The sequence below is a fragment of the Panicum virgatum genome, chromosome 2N (genome assembly GCF_016808335.1).
Source record: "Panicum virgatum strain AP13 chromosome 2N, P.virgatum_v5, whole genome shotgun sequence".
NCBI lineage: Eukaryota > Viridiplantae > Streptophyta > Magnoliopsida > Poales > Poaceae > Panicum > Panicum virgatum.
The window spans coordinates 58,034,015-58,048,753 of record NC_053146.1 but is presented as its reverse complement, the minus strand read 5'-3'; the positions used below and the strand labels follow the sequence as shown (position 1 = coordinate 58,048,753).

Genomic DNA, 14,739 nt, shown 5'->3' with positions numbered 1-14,739 from the left:
ACGCCGACCGGCCAATAGAGCAGGCAGCGGTCTCCAGAAGCCGGCAGCAGGCAACAAGCCCAACCGGAGGGCGGCGGTTAGTCCGGTCCGGTCGGATTTTAAAACCCTGCCAGAGACACGACCTCCAGGGCACCACGAACCCACCATGGAGCCGACGACCAAGGAACAGCCGCCACACCGAAGAAGGGGCACGCCGACCGGCCAATAGAGCAGGCAGCGGTCTCCAGAAGCCGGCAGCAAGCAACAAGCCCCCACGAGGACGGCGAGCGCCACCGGAGGCCGCACGACAGACGACGACCCGCCAAGGACCCCAGCGCCCGGCAGTAGAACACCCCGGAGGCCCGGAGCGCGGCACGGCCACAGCACCAGAGCGCCACCGCCAGGGGGTGGCGGCAGACTGCGCCCACCCGAACGGAGACAGCGACGGCCCCCGCCAGCTGCGCACCCGGAGCGTGGTGCGGCCAGGTACCGCCCCCGGAGCGAGCGGAGGCGACGGCGGCGGGGCCGGCCCAAGGCGCAGACCCAAGGAGAAGTAGTAGATCCACCTCGGGGAACACTAGATCTGGCGAGGGGGTGCCGGATCCGGCGCCAGCAGCCGGCGCCGGGACGTCAGGGCGAGTTTTGAAAGCCGGTGAGGGAGGGGGAGGGGAAGGAAGGAAGAAGGGAGGGGCGATGGGCTAGCCAAGCCGGCTTCGGCTCGAACTCAGGCCGCCGCCGCCGCCCGGACGGTCACGGGCGACGGCGGTGGCCACCCGCGGCGGGCACGGTGGGTCTAGCGGGCGGCGGCGCGTGGGCGCCCCCTGTGTCGCCTGGGAGAGCGACGGCGGGGGGTAACTGGATCTTGCATGCGTCGTCTTCACTTCGGATAATGTTCTTGTCAATGCTGTTCCTGGCACAGTTCTACCACTCCGTACTACTTCCGTAGTCCGTACCATGATTGCCTGACCTCTTTGGCCATCTGACATTCTGACAGCCTCTTGTCCTCTTGCCAAGCGCTTCAAAATCCACCCACCCACTGTCCCACTGTACCTCTCCCACTCCGCCCGGCCACTCGCCCACTCCCACCCGAGCCGAGCAGCAGCAGGAGCAGGAGCGGGGCTCGCCGGGAGCCTCATCGTCATTCCGCGCGCGCGGTCGCCACAACCTTCCGCCGCGTCGACTTCTGGAATCCCCCCCCCCCCCCCCCCCCCCCCCCCCGCCTCTCCCTCCTGCTCTAACGCATGCTGCTTGGCCCCCCGGCGCCGGCAATGCAGTTCTTGTTCTTGCCATGTTGCATCGACGCGTGCAGTGGCACTGCCAGTGCACGCGAGGTGCTCTACGCATCGTCCCAGCGCGCGCCGCGCCGTATCGCTTCCGGTCTCTTCAGATCCTGACGCATCTGTTCACGGTGATGATGTAGCGCTAACCCTCCCGTGCTGTTCTGGTGCTCTCTGCTCTTCGCAGGAGTCGTCTGGCGGGCGCGCGATGGCGGACGCGACGCCGCGCTCCAGGCATCCGCCGTCGTGGGCCGACATCCCGCGGGACCTGGCCGGCATGGTGCTCCGCCGCCTCCCGGCCTGCGCGGACCGCGCCCGCTTCGCCGCCGTGTGCCCGCAGTGGCGCGCCGCCGCGCGGGAGCTGCCCCTGCCCCCGCCGCTGCCGCTGCTCGCGCTCCCGGACGGCACCTTCTACAGCCTCCCCCACGGCAAGCCCTTCCGCTTCCCTGGCTCCGGCTGCGCCGGCTACAAGAGCGCCTGCGGTGGCAGATGGCTTGTCTTCTCGCGCGACGACGGCTGCTTCTTGGTCGACCCCTTCGCCGGGGCCACCGTGGCGCTGCCTCCTCTGTCTCCCGTCCGGCTCCGGCCCCCTAATGCGGTGGCGAAGTATGTTCGGCTCCCGGGGCTAAGTAATGTGAGTATGTTCCACCCTTAGACTGACTTCAACAATCACAGGCAAACGCATATATGCCTCGCGCTACTGTGCGTATTCGCTTCCTCCTCCAACAAACGGAGCAACGCGGGAGGCAAAATGCTTACTGAGGAGAGAGGGGGTGCAAAATTGCATCGCCGCTCTCCTCAATTGCATCGCCCGCCGCTGCTCCCATGCGCACGCGCCGCCGCCGCTCCCATGCGCGCGCCGCCGCCGCCTCGCCGGTGACGCTCTGGCCGGTGAGGATGGAGAGAAGGGGGCCAAGGAGGAGAGGGAGGCCCGTTGCTGCCGCTGCTCCGCCGCGCACGTCGACCTCCGCGCCCGTGTAGAGCTCAGCCGCCACCCCGCTGCCCGTGCCGGCCTCCGCCTCCACCACTCCGCCTCGCAGCGCGCAGGCCGCCCCTGCTCCGGGGCGGGGAGAGAGGAGCGCTCGCCGGGCCCGCTCGCGGCCGCCGCTCGCTGGGCCACGCGCAGGTCGAGGCTGGCGGAGGAGCGGAGTGGAGCTCCGCGGCGCGGGCCAGCCCCGCCGCGGCCGGCGGGCGCGAGCTGGAGCTCCCCTGCTCCACCGCGCGCACCTCCGGCTCCGCCGCGCAGCTCGCGCTCGGCCCCGCGCCCGTCGAGGATGGAGAGGAGGGGGGCGAGGCGTCACCGGCCATCCGCGCCGCTTGGCCACCCGTGCGGCCCGCCGTGGCCATCCGCGCCGCCCGCCGTGGGCCCGCCGAGCTCGAGGCTGCGCGCAGGCCGAGCTCGAGGCTGGAGGGAGGGAGGCCGTGGGCAGAGCTCGGCCCGCGCTCCTCGCGCCCGCCGCCAGCGGAGTATGTACGCGCACGCCGCCATGGAGAGAGAAGGGGAGGACGCTGTGCCGCAGCCGCGGATAGTCAGGGAGGTGGAGGTGGCGGCGGATCGTCGCGGCGGCGATGGGCGCGCTTCGCGAGGCCACGCGGGAGAGCGCGGAGCGGCGGCGAGCGCTGTGCACGCCGCGCCTCCTCGGCGCGCTGCGGCGGGTGCTGCTGCTCCGGTGAGGGCCGGGGGCCAGAGGTGGCGGCGGAAGAGGAGGGGAGTGGGTAGCGCTGGCCGGAGATGGTGGGAGGGCGCGGCTCCGGCCGGAGATGAAGGGGAGGGGGCTGCGCGGACCGGAGGAGAGCGAGGACGGACGGGAGAGGCAGTTCGCTGTTGGAGACGATGTTTTTTTGCCTGCCCGAGCCGGTCACTGTGCGCAATGCATATCAACCGATGCCTATCCCGTTTTGGAATAGCTTATTGGAGTCAGTCTTACGCTACTTGGATGCATATCCAGGACCCTGAGAAGATGCCCGTGATAAATAAGGTGATCTTGTGCTCGCCAAACCTTGTGGCTGCATTTGCCGGCTCTACACTTGTCAATGCTGGAAACAATAGTCAGATTATAGTGTGCCAGCCAGGGGCTTCCTCATGGTCGGTACGCGCTAATGACAAATGCAAGTTGTTTGAAGACATGGCATTCTATCAGGGAAAGATCTACACCATTGCTAGAGATGAGAACCTCCTTGTCGTCAACATCAGCCAAGACCCAACCACCGGCGATCCACAGATCTCACGAATTGGACAGGTCATCAAGGGTGATCTGGCGCATTCGACCGATACGCCAGATGATGCCAAATGGAAAAAGAAGCTGTACCTAGTCGAATTGGGTGGCGCGTTGCTGATGGTATGCAGGAAGGTTTGCTTCAGAATGGCAGGTGAGACACTTGTGGCCGGACAGAGTAACTTTGAGGTGTTCAAGGCTGACTTGGAGCACTCACAGTGGGTGAATGTGACAACACTGGGCGACGATCACATGCTTTTCCTTGGACGATCATGCTCTAGGGCTATGTCCGCATCTCAGTACGGAATGCCAGGCGACCAAATCTTCTTCTTGGATGATGTTACGGAGAACTGCAAGCAGTACTCCTATGATGAGGAGACCACTTCTGTCAGTGTCTATAACATGAGAAGTGGTGAGGTCTCTTCCCCTCTGCCAATGATCTGGAAGCACGAGATGATTCATGCGACGTGGCTGTTCCCTTGGGACTAAGGTGAAGGTGTTGTCTCTGACTGTTGCACGGTGATTAATTGCTCCTACACTAGATGTTAACTTCATCAGTATTGGTGTGGCCTTGTATTTCTGTGTTGGCTACTTCTCTTTTGGGGATATTTGGTGGTCACTAGTTCTGTGCCTATGCATCCTGTGAAATACATTGAACACACTATTGTCTTACCATAGTTTCGATCCATGACTGGTACCTGTAAGAACATTGGAGTCGACCGTGCAATGCTCATGTAGTGAACTTAATTGTGATGTGCTACCAGTTGGGCTTTCTACTTGTGATGTATGTATGCACCAGTGCTTCATTGTGCAGGTTGCTTGTGTGCTTTTGATGCATGCGTTATAGATTGTACTTGAATAAGCTGGATAAGGCTTTGCCTCCACAGCTACCATCGTTTAATTCTGTTTGATATAGATGCAACTGCATGTTTTTGTGTTACACAGTTACACTTTGCTTCCCTTTCTCAAAGACAATGTCAGTTTCTTCAAGATGATGTCTCTTTTTAAAGAAGAAATGCCTTTTTTCCTGAAACAGAACCAGCAAGACATTAGTTACTACTACTGCAATAAGCCAATAATGCAGGACGAGCATCACCAACATATTCCTATTACCAGCACATAATTCTCGTACTGATTCTTCCAATGTATGTTCTTTCCTTTAAATGCAAGCTGCCGGATGCCTCAATGCCGAATTGTATGGCTCAAGAGCTGGTTACTACTGCAGGACTGTATGGTTGTGTTTCTAGTATGACTCGAGCTGATTCTTGCAATGCTCCAGTTGTGAGCTTGTGATGTTTGCTGCTGATGACCGATTATTCTTGTTCATATGTTCTACTGTGGACTGTAGGATGAGTTTTATTCAGTTTTCTTCATGTTGGCCCACACCCTTGCATTCCAGAGTCGTCGCCCAATTTCATCCATCCTTCACTCAACACACTGGGAAGCTATAGGCAGCGACCTCCGACCTCCCTTCTAGCATGAGACTGTTTGCACCAACTATGGTAGCTAATCTTATTTCGGACTTGGCGCGGTAGTCCGAGTACTAATTCGCTGTTGCACAAGGATAATATCATGCACCATGAAAAGCGCGGGGCCAATCTGCAAATGTAGGGAGTGAAGTGTAAAAAAGTCGGATCACGATTATTAATCGTTATCCAAATCAGGGGTGTAAATGGAAACTGGGGGGGGGGATGTAAACATTTGGACGGCGATTAGTAAATTAGGGGTGTTAAATGAACAAGGGAGGGGCTTCTCCGGCGAGTCCGGGCGGCGGCGGCGAGCTTGTGCAAATGGGGTCATGCGGAGATGCCGCGGGCGAGCGGGTTCGTGTTCTTTGATTCTTTCGCACGGAGGAAACGCAAACGCCCGAACCTTGCCAAGGGCTCCCAGACGGGGTCCGTTCCCTGGTGACGCCATGCGCGCTCCGCGGCGCGGCTCCGGCGTACACAGCGCTTGCCCATACACGACTCCGACAGCGGGCCGCCGCATCAAACTTCTGCCGCGGCGGCGATCTCCGGTATGCGAGCTGTCCCGACCTCTCCCTTCTCCTTGAACACCTGGTGCTTCCTCCCTTCCCGTCAAATCAAATGCCATTCTTGTCCTGAATCCTGCCTCGCCGTGTGCCGTGCGTGCCAGGAGCTCGACGTATTGCCTCTGCGCGCAACGCGCCGTGACCGTGCCGTGGTGATGCAGCACTAAAGCGCGCATGATGTTCCTGCGTCTCTCTGTTCTGCCGGATTTGACTCGGATGGCGCGCTGGGCGAGCAGCTCTACCATCGTCTGATGAGAACATTTTTTTTTTTGAAAGACCGTCTGATGAGAGCATAAAGGTACCACTCCATTTCTATATATTAAACGCGCACCGCTCGGCGCTCTCTCATGGTGGCCACGACAGCAAAAAAGATTTACAGCGTTCGATGGTGAATCTACGGTTCACTTTCACTCCACCCGTGTGTTACTGTTCCAGTAAATATCTCCGCGTCGAGAGCTTTCTTCTTCCTCCCCGATGGCTCTCCGGTCTCCGGTCTCTGCAACTGCGATGTCCGCGGCGATAGCCGCCTTCCCCTGCGTCCCGTCCCTACGCCCCTCCCTGGCACGAGAGTTTTCTTCTTCCTCCCCGACGGCTCTCCAGTCTCCGGTCCCCGCAACTGCGATGCCCGCGGCGATAGCCACCTTCCCATGCGTCCCGTCCCTACGCCCCTCCCCGGCACCGGCGTCTCCGCTTCTCCCACGCCCTCCCCACCTTGTCTCCTTCCTCCTGCGCCCGCGCGCTCTCCCCCGCCGTGTCGCCCCGGGCCCTACGTCTTCAGCCGCGTCGCGCCTCCACTGGATGTGGGGCGAGTTTGTGCGGTTCATACGCCGGCACGGAAACCAGATCGCGCCGGTCGTGCTCGCATCCGTCGGGCTGGCTTCGGCAGGGGCGAGAGCGGAGGGGGTACGTTGTGGGCGGAGGGGATATGTGAGGTGGATGTCTGGAGGAGACCTCGGCGCGGGCTGAGTTACCCCATGCCGTTCCTATGGAAGCGCTCGATGCCGGCGCCTGAGGCATGCTGCGGCCGGCACGGTACCGGCATGGATGGCGGAGCTGAAGCTCCCGGCCACCGAGATCAGGCCGCTGCGGCACGCGTCCTTAAGGTTCAAGTCGAGGACCAACATCGCCGACGGCGGGTCTTGTGGGAGGTCATCATTTCCTTTCTATTTCTTCTCTCTTTCCTGTATCCTGTCCGACCCTTCACGCTCATCGCCAGCGCTATTTCCTCTCCGCTACTTGCTCTCCCTCAGCTCTTCTCTTTCTCCCTCTAGTTAAAACGCAAATCTTTGAATCGAACAGACCCCTGCTAGCTCAACCCCATTCAACACGAGTCGTTCCAGGTACGCAACTGTAGCACCAGTCCTTTTCCCTCTCTACTTCTAATTCTGTTTAATCCTATCAGATACGTTGTATCTCTTCTCTCTTCCATAGGTCAATTAGAAATCTAGATCTATTAATTTCATTCATAATTCTAGATCTACTAATTTCTCTTCCCTATGATCATTCAGAGAGGCGTTTAGCTCTAGGACTACTGAGCTCAGCATCATACTAATATCTCAATTTAACAAATTACAGTATAAGTTTGTACATTTTTTTTTCCTTAAGTGCACAAGACAGGAGAAATTCAAAGGGGATACTAAGGTATTTCGTTTCTGATTAATTGACTACCTAGACTTTTGAGGTGCCTACAGGCTACCAGGCTGCCATTCTGGACCTTTCATTGCCGTGGTCACTACTAGATCAGGTTAAACTCTCACTGCCCTGGCTTTTCTTGAAAGGCAAAATTATTGGCACAGATTAGGGTATTATCAGGATCATTGTAAGTTTGTAACAACTGGCCACGTATCATACATGCCTTCGTTTCTTAAACAAAACCATTAAGGATCCCTAACTCCCAGGTTATTTTGAGAAGACACCCTTCTAAACCGAGCTTCTTGGCAACTAGGGCCATGTGTGATTCATATGTGCAATGCATTTGCTTTCCTGTGCATTTGGCACAAGCTACTATGCATTTAGGTCCAAGTCGAGTTATGGTGGCATTTCTCTTAAGTTTCCCAGTAGTTAAATGGACTCAATCAAAATTAAGGGCCTACAACTAAAACGCTTTAATGTAAGCCAAGTCTAAGACTAGAGAATTTCTGGTTTGCAGTGAGTTTCTATTACTTCCTGTTTAATTTTTCCCTTGAAGCAACAAAGAATGAGTTAACCGTAATATATCATTTTCTACTGCCATTTTTTAATCAATGCTATCATGTTTTAGGCGACCTTTAGTATATGGATACATGCAAGTGAAAAGGAAAAAGGGAGGAAAGAAAGTAGCTGCCGAAAAAAAGATTATTTACATAAAAATTTACGGGACATTTTATTGTCCTTACAGGGGTAAAGGGTTGCTACAACTCATGAATCTTAGCAATTGGAATCGAAGTAAAACTGCAGCACCATTGACATGGCATGCCTCTCTTGCTTCTTCTTTTATTTTTCCCTAAGCATGAGGAGGGTTTCTGTATATGCACTACTTTGTTTAAATTTATGTTATACAGATAAATGATATCTTCTGTGATTAAATGTCTACTACAAACATATAAATTTTATATTTACTTATATCAGAAAAAAATAAGGCAAGGGCACGCCAAGTTAGGCAATTGCAGCTTAAACAATCATCTTGTTGGTGCCGTAACATCTTTGAGGTGCATTTTGCGTCTGTGCAGGTACGAGGATGGTCCTAGGTGCATGAAGGGCTCATGTTCACTTCGGTGAGGGGTTCAGGGCATGAAATGTCGTTGTTTCGACCTAAAAAGGCGCACAACAGTCTACTCTTGCACTTGAGCAGGTTATATCTACTGATTAATCTTATAATATCATCTGTTGTCGTTTTTAAATTTTGTGGTTTTCAGGAAATTGCTCTCCTTCGTCAGTTTGAATATGAAAATATAGTTGAGTATTCTGGAACTGACAACCTACTCTGCTTATTTCTCTTTTAAATCGAGCATGACTCTGCTATTGTTTCGATCAATATAGACAAGTGTTTCATACCCTAAACTGTACTAACATCCCTTGTTTGTATTCAGGTACATTCAATCAGGTAACAAAGAAGGCCGGAAAGAAGAGTATCCTATTAATGGACAGGTAAAGAACTTAGTTTTGAGATGCTTTTTCATTTTTGAACCATGCAAGAGCAACTACAATGTGCATTGTTTAGTCCTATTGTTGATTCAACGGTGTCTTCATCATATTCGCAAACTAAATTAATATCCATTTCTGAGATTTGGAAGAATAGTAGGCCACCAAATGAGCAATTGCGAATTCAAATAATTCTGTTCAGCACAATAATTTGCATTAACTTGGGAATTTGAGCATGTTGCAGAAATATTTCGACCGGCACTTCTCTCTCTCTCTATATATATCACACACCCTCATATGGTATTACATATAAATTCAACCAACAATACATACATTTGAACTCTATTGTTTACTTCCGTTCTAATGACCTCTATGTCCAGATAAGTACATCCTAACAACGGATGGGAAAACACAACCAATGCAGCAACAGGTAAGTCAAAGGGGAAAAAGAAACAAAATATCTATTAAATTCCACGTATTTATTTGATGAATAGGGATTGCATGCCAGGCCAGCAGCTGGTAAATTTCATCCACGAGCATAAAAACAAGGTGAGTGCCACATTATATTTCCAGATGGGTGGCTGAACTGAACTCCGGTGATTGTTCATGGAGCCATACATCTGTTGAATACTTTTTCACACATAGCAGATAGGCTTCTCTCTTGAGTTATTTTAGCAATACCCATAGTCTGTCATTGCCTGGCACTATAACTTACCAAAAGGTAATTCTATTCTTGTGATTTTTCCCTGTATAGAATTGTTTGGGGGCAGCATGTCTGTATACTCACATCAAGCATACAGGAATTATACTAAAGGTTCCGTTCTAAAATTTTGTAGCATCTTGATTATGGATTGGTTGTGTACCCAATATTGGTTCTTGCTCTAACTCCTGAGCTTGCACAACAAATTGAGAAGATCGTGTGCATCGAGGTTTGTTCTTTCCAACTCTGTTCTTCGCTAAATTACTTTTGTTCAGGCCCAATCCATGCCTTTCTTCTTTTTCGTGCTATAATCAGAGCACATTTTCTTTTAATATGGCTACAACAGCATTCTTGAAACTGTGACAAACACCTGCTTGCTCCAAATCCAGAATCCGAATACAACAATGCCCCAAACTCTTGCTTCAGCTTCCCTTGTAATCTTATATGGCTTCCCATGTTTGCAAGTAACAAAATTTCCTTCTCTGTTGTGCTCTGCTTTTCTGGTAGGGGATCCTTCTTACATGCCACATGGCCAGGCTTTGCAGCAAAGGGTGCCATTGGTGCTGGTTGGTTGCAGTGCTGAAGCAGGTAGCAATATAGAGCTCAGGGCCAATAGCACAAAGCCATGTGTTTTCTATTACATCCTTTTATCAGGATTATAACTTCCTACCGATATGAAAAAGCCATGTGTATTTACATTCTTATTAGAAGACTAAATAATATCTTTGTAGATTACATGTTCCATTATAAATATGTTCTACGTTTGCTTATTTTGAGGGGAAAAGAGCACGCCAAGACGCACACAATTCTTTCCCCATTAGACCATGAACAGCTGCAGCCTTTCTTAGTTTACTACATTATACAATATATACGCCTGTCCATGCTAAACTACCACCTATCACTATCGGTTTTAGGGTATCCAGAATAATAAACTTCATAATAGATGGCGTGATGTGTGTTACCATCACTAGACATTGATCTACAAGATTATTTACCTATTCAAGATCTAGGTAAATTAAATAAATACCTCCAGAATTGATGCTCACTGTTTACCGAAACTTACCAAATGCTAATTAACCATGGTAAATAAATAAATGCCTCGAGTATTAGGGAGCCTACATTTGTTTGAAATCTCTAATTGCCTTCCTTGAGATGAGACATAAGGAGAATCTCCAAAATATTGTTCAATTTAATTTCTTGCGAGCCCTCTGTCCTTTTTAATGCCTTTAGTAGTCTAGTTTCTCGCAGGTAGAAATTTAACGCCTATTGTGTCCCTCTGCAGAAAATGGCAAGATAATGATCCAACATTTGGTCATCGAATGCCTGAATACGACTCCCTAGCTACCCAATCAACTATCAAGAGTCATCAAGAACTGTATGAAATGAGTGAAGGAAGCTTTAACGATCATAATGATCAATCAGGTTTGGCCCATACCCATTGTGCTGTATTAGTTCTCGCAAAAAAAGGTTAGTTGTTACGCATATATGAGTTACAGTTTGTGATAGTTTCTGCTGATCATGTCAATATCATGCTATGACCTTTTTCTGTCATTAGTATAATGCAATTTATCGACTGCTTTGTGACAGAATACAATGTTATCCTTCCCAAAAGATCGGATAATCCTATAGCTATTGAAAATACTAACAATTGCACATTTTTGTTCTGTTACCGAATATAATCGATCTTTTATCAATGCTGCTACTCCAACAAAGTTCTATAGTAATAGTGTAGAAGAAGAATGGACTTAATACCAGTTAAAAAGCACATCAATGTTGGTTCAGATTACGAATTTTCATGAACATTACCTCTTCATCGATTATAGTATCCTACAAATATTATAGTATAATGTGAATTTGCAAGACTTAGTTGCTTTAATAGGTCAATTAATATGACATAATATGATACTAAACCTCTGTTTAAGGTGACAAAGTGTCCTAATAAACATCCAAAATATTGAATTGAAATTTCTTTAGTGGATACAGTTTGATCCCTTCTGTAGTTTTGTTTGTAATATTAACCTGAACCTTCATCAGATGGTCATGACAATGGAACGACAAGGGACTCATTCTAGGAAATGTGTACATGCCCCAATTTGAGGTAAATAAAAAAACAATTGTTATATATATACTTTGTTGCTAAGAATATATAGTTCCACATTTAAAATATTCAGCACAGGTCAGATTAGATAATATCCTTGTATGCTTCTACTAGGTTTTTGCATCTGTTGCCACTGAAGAGAAGGCTTGATAATGGCATCCATTTGTATTACATTTTAGGCATGACAAGCTTTTCCGTTTTATTTGTTTGCGGCATTAATTGTGATTAGTAACAGATCTCAATGATGTTTTAGACTACAGAATTTATGCGTTCATTTGCTCTCTTCAGCTTTTTGCCGTTGATTTTATCCGCTTCTCCCTAATCTATCTTACATATTTAAGGAGATGCTAATAATGGATTATTATTTACTACCTATATTTTTTAAGAAATTATTTCACCTCTCATGTCTAGACATATGACTTAGTAGAGCTAATGATATTATCGTAAAATTATTAAAGTGACCAAGGGCGCGCCAAGGCGCGCGCAAAGTACTCGTCTATCGAATAACAGCCACAACCATTTTTTTGCAAAATGCGAATGAAATTTCACAAGGTTTATTTGTTTTGTACAACTTGTAAGACAGTGGCTCCTCTCCGTTGCTTAGAGATCTAGCATGGTACAAAAGGTGAAGTTTATAGTAGGACATAAACTACAACTACAATGTTACCATGGATTGCTAAAAACCTTTCTTCATAAGTTTGAGGTAAAACTAATGCCGCAGTGATGCTGGTGACCCTCCTGTGACTGCATTGAGTAGCCTTGGTAGTGGTGGCATGTCGAGCTCAGAAAGACCCTCAAGAAACTGCACCACCTCGGCCATGGTCGGCCGGGCAAGCTCATTTTCTTGAATGCACCAGCATGCTACTTTGCAGATTCTTTCGACCTCCTTGAGGTTCACATCACCATGCAATTTTGCATCCAGCAGACTTCCAATCTCTCCACTGAGAAGCTTGCGTGCAGCTTGCATAGGGAAAAAGTTTGAATAATCACCATCCTTGAAGTACTCCGGACATGAATTCCTCCTTCCTGATATGATTTCAAACAAAACCATGCCATAGCTGTAAACATCAACTTTAGATGTAACAACTGTTCCGCCAATCCATTCAGGCGCTAGGTATCCAATAGTTCCTCTCATTGTGGTCATGGCATGGCTGAATTCCCTCCCCAAAACCTTTGCCATTCCAAAATCTGCAATCTTAGGTACAAAAGACGCATCGAGAAGTATGTTCTCTGGCTTGATATCACAATGTATAATGCAATCCCGGCAACTAGTGTGCAAGTAGGCTAGGCCTCTGGCAACTCCAATTGCTATTTGGTACCTGACATTCCAGTCCAAAACTGTATCATCAGCCCTAAATAAGTGCACATCAAGGGAGTGATTGGGCATGTATTCATACACAAGCAACCTCTTATCGCCCTCGCAGCAAAATCCAATCAGCTTGACTAAATTGATGTGCTGGATGATTCCAACTGAATTCACCTCTGCTCTGAACTGCTTCTCCCCTTGATGGGCACCATCCAGCCTTTTCACTGCCAAAGTAACAGAGTCGTTAAGGTACCCCTTGAATACAGAACCGAAGCTGCCTCCCCCCAACTTCTCCGAGAAGTTCTTAGTTGCGCGCTGCAAATCAACATACCGAAATGCGGTGATCCCAATTCCACCCTGAGCATCCCCGAGCTTGCTACCAAACCACTTCCCTTGTCTCCTCCTCCAAATCACCAGACCAAGGATGATCATCAGGATCGCAGCGGCAGCGCTAGCGCCAACGGCAACTCCAATGGCAACACCAGTGCTAATCCCACCCTTCTTCGTCTCCACACTCGCCACCTCCGCCGCAGCAAGGCGGATGTAAAGCGCCACCCCATTTTCATCAGAAGAAGCACCCGATTGTTGCTTCACATTGTACAGTTTGCCATGCCAGACGGAGCAGCTTCCTCCCCCGTAGGAATACGCAGTGCAAGAGCAGTTGCCCAGGCACGCCTGTTGGCAATCGTCTTCACCTCTAGCAGCCTGCACTTTCTCCGCGCCGTAGGGCAAGCTGACACTTGGCACAGGGAAGAACCTATCCGCGAGACCTGATGCCCGGTTTCCCTCACCGGCACAGCCCAGTGGAGTGTTCCTCATGCACCCATCTGTTCGGTCCCCCAGGTCCCAGTCCCTGGGCGACCTCACGGAGAAACCCTTCATGCAGCTGCAGGTTTCGTGCGCCGCGTCGTCGCAGACCGTGAAAGGCCCGCAGGTCGCGTGGACATCGCACTGAGCCACAGGCTGCCGGTAATTCACCAGCCAGTCCTGCAGGCTGTCCAGCCAAATGCCCACGAGGCCCCTGCCGGAGGCGTCGATCGCCGTGTGCACGATGGCCGTGTCGTCGTGCAGGGTGTACACGAAGTAGGCCTCTTCTCCATTGTTGACGAACTTGAAGCTCGGCATGACGGCGCCGATCATCTCCGGCGCCAGGCCGAAGTAGTTGCCGTTCCAGGTCCCGCTGGACCAGTACTCCACGGTCGAGTTCCAGACGAGATGGCCAACCGCGTTGAAGTCTAGCTCCAGGGAGTACAGGCCGGGGGCCTGGTCGACCGAGTTCTTCCTGGAAACCAGGCGGCGGTTGAGGCCGGTGCGCTTGTCCCAGCCGATCTTGGCGCCGGCGAAGAGGGTGTCCGTCGGGTGGTCGAAGCTCTGCCAGAAGACGTCGGAGGCGTTGGAGGCGCTCCGCAGGACGAGGTTGCCGTCGTCGAGGAGCACGGCGGCGGTGCGGCTGGTGGTGGTGTTGGCGCGGGTGGACCAGACAACGGACCCGGTGGCCTGGACCCGGACGACCAGGTTCCCGTCGGCGGAGATGGCGAGCTCCGGCGTGGCGGGGTCGACGACGGGGCTGTCGCCGTTGGCGCTCCAGAGCGGGGTCAGCTTGGGGACCCTGTGGAACCATATGCCGAGGTAGGTGCCGGGGGACTTGCTGTCCGGTTTGAAGAAGCCGAGCGCGAACTTGCTGTTGTTGGAGACGAGCACGGCGCCGGTGCCGGCGAGCCCGTTGCCGGGGGACAACGTGTCCCCGGCGGCGGCGGGGGGGCGCGGCGGCGCGCACAGGAAGAGGAGTCCGAGGAGAAGGTGATGAGGGGGCCGCATGATGATGGTGCGCCGCGCCGCCGAGGAATGAATGAGCAGGAGGGGAAGCGTGGTGGTGGAGGTCCAGCTGGTTAGAGGTGGCGCCGACGAGGTGAGTACAGGGTTCACTTACCGTTTGCACTGTAGATTTTAATGGTAACTATTTTTTTTTACTTTTGTATTTTTAAATTTTGAATCGGAAAACACCAGTTAC

At 51.4% G+C, this 14,739-nt stretch overlaps 3 protein-coding genes across 30 annotated transcripts; 2 read left to right on the top strand and 1 right to left on the bottom strand.

Moving 5' to 3' along the window:
• The first annotated feature begins 1,239 nt into the window (after positions 1 to 1,239).
• LOC120658357 (putative F-box protein At3g25750) lies at positions 1,240 to 4,285 on the top strand. Of its 2 annotated transcripts, none has more exons than XM_039936624.1 (2): positions 1,240 to 1,890; positions 3,236 to 4,285. In XM_039936624.1, the coding sequence occupies exons 1-2, from the start codon at positions 1,465 to 1,467 to the stop codon at positions 3,959 to 3,961; spliced, it is 1,152 nt and encodes a 383-aa protein (XP_039792558.1). In that variant the 5' UTR covers positions 1,240 to 1,464; the 3' UTR covers positions 3,962 to 4,285. The 2 variants fall into 2 exon arrangements, with proteins under 2 accessions (XP_039792558.1, XP_039792557.1); XM_039936623.1 differs by having other exon boundaries at positions 1,242 to 1,906; positions 3,180 to 4,285.
• A 1,189-nt stretch (positions 4,286 to 5,474) lies between these two features.
• On the top strand, positions 5,475 to 11,799 carry LOC120658419. Of its 27 annotated transcripts, none has more exons than XR_005668649.1 (11): positions 5,475 to 5,489; positions 5,609 to 7,248; positions 8,213 to 8,334; positions 8,573 to 8,630; positions 9,005 to 9,054; positions 9,133 to 9,173; positions 9,461 to 9,553; positions 9,832 to 9,912; positions 10,607 to 10,746; positions 11,359 to 11,422; positions 11,537 to 11,799. XR_005668649.1 is itself a non-coding variant. In XM_039936696.1 (4 exons), exons 1-4 carry the CDS (start codon positions 6,152 to 6,154, stop codon positions 8,259 to 8,261), a joined length of 663 nt encoding a protein of 220 aa, XP_039792630.1. In that variant the 5' UTR covers positions 5,851 to 6,151; the 3' UTR covers positions 8,262 to 8,336. The 27 variants fall into 27 exon arrangements, 1 of the variants encoding a protein (XP_039792630.1); XR_005668647.1 differs by having other exon boundaries at positions 9,379 to 9,553; XR_005668644.1 differs by adding an exon at positions 8,399 to 8,437 and having other exon boundaries at positions 9,133 to 9,553.
• Positions 11,800 to 11,911: 112 nt separating this feature from the next.
• On the bottom strand, positions 11,912 to 14,613 carry LOC120658289 (G-type lectin S-receptor-like serine/threonine-protein kinase At2g19130). Its single transcript, XM_039936534.1, has one exon. The coding sequence runs from the start codon at positions 14,544 to 14,546 to the stop codon at positions 12,132 to 12,134; it is 2,415 nt and encodes an 804-aa protein (XP_039792468.1). The 5' UTR covers positions 14,547 to 14,613; the 3' UTR covers positions 11,912 to 12,131.
• Between the last annotated feature and the right edge of the window lie 126 nt (positions 14,614 to 14,739).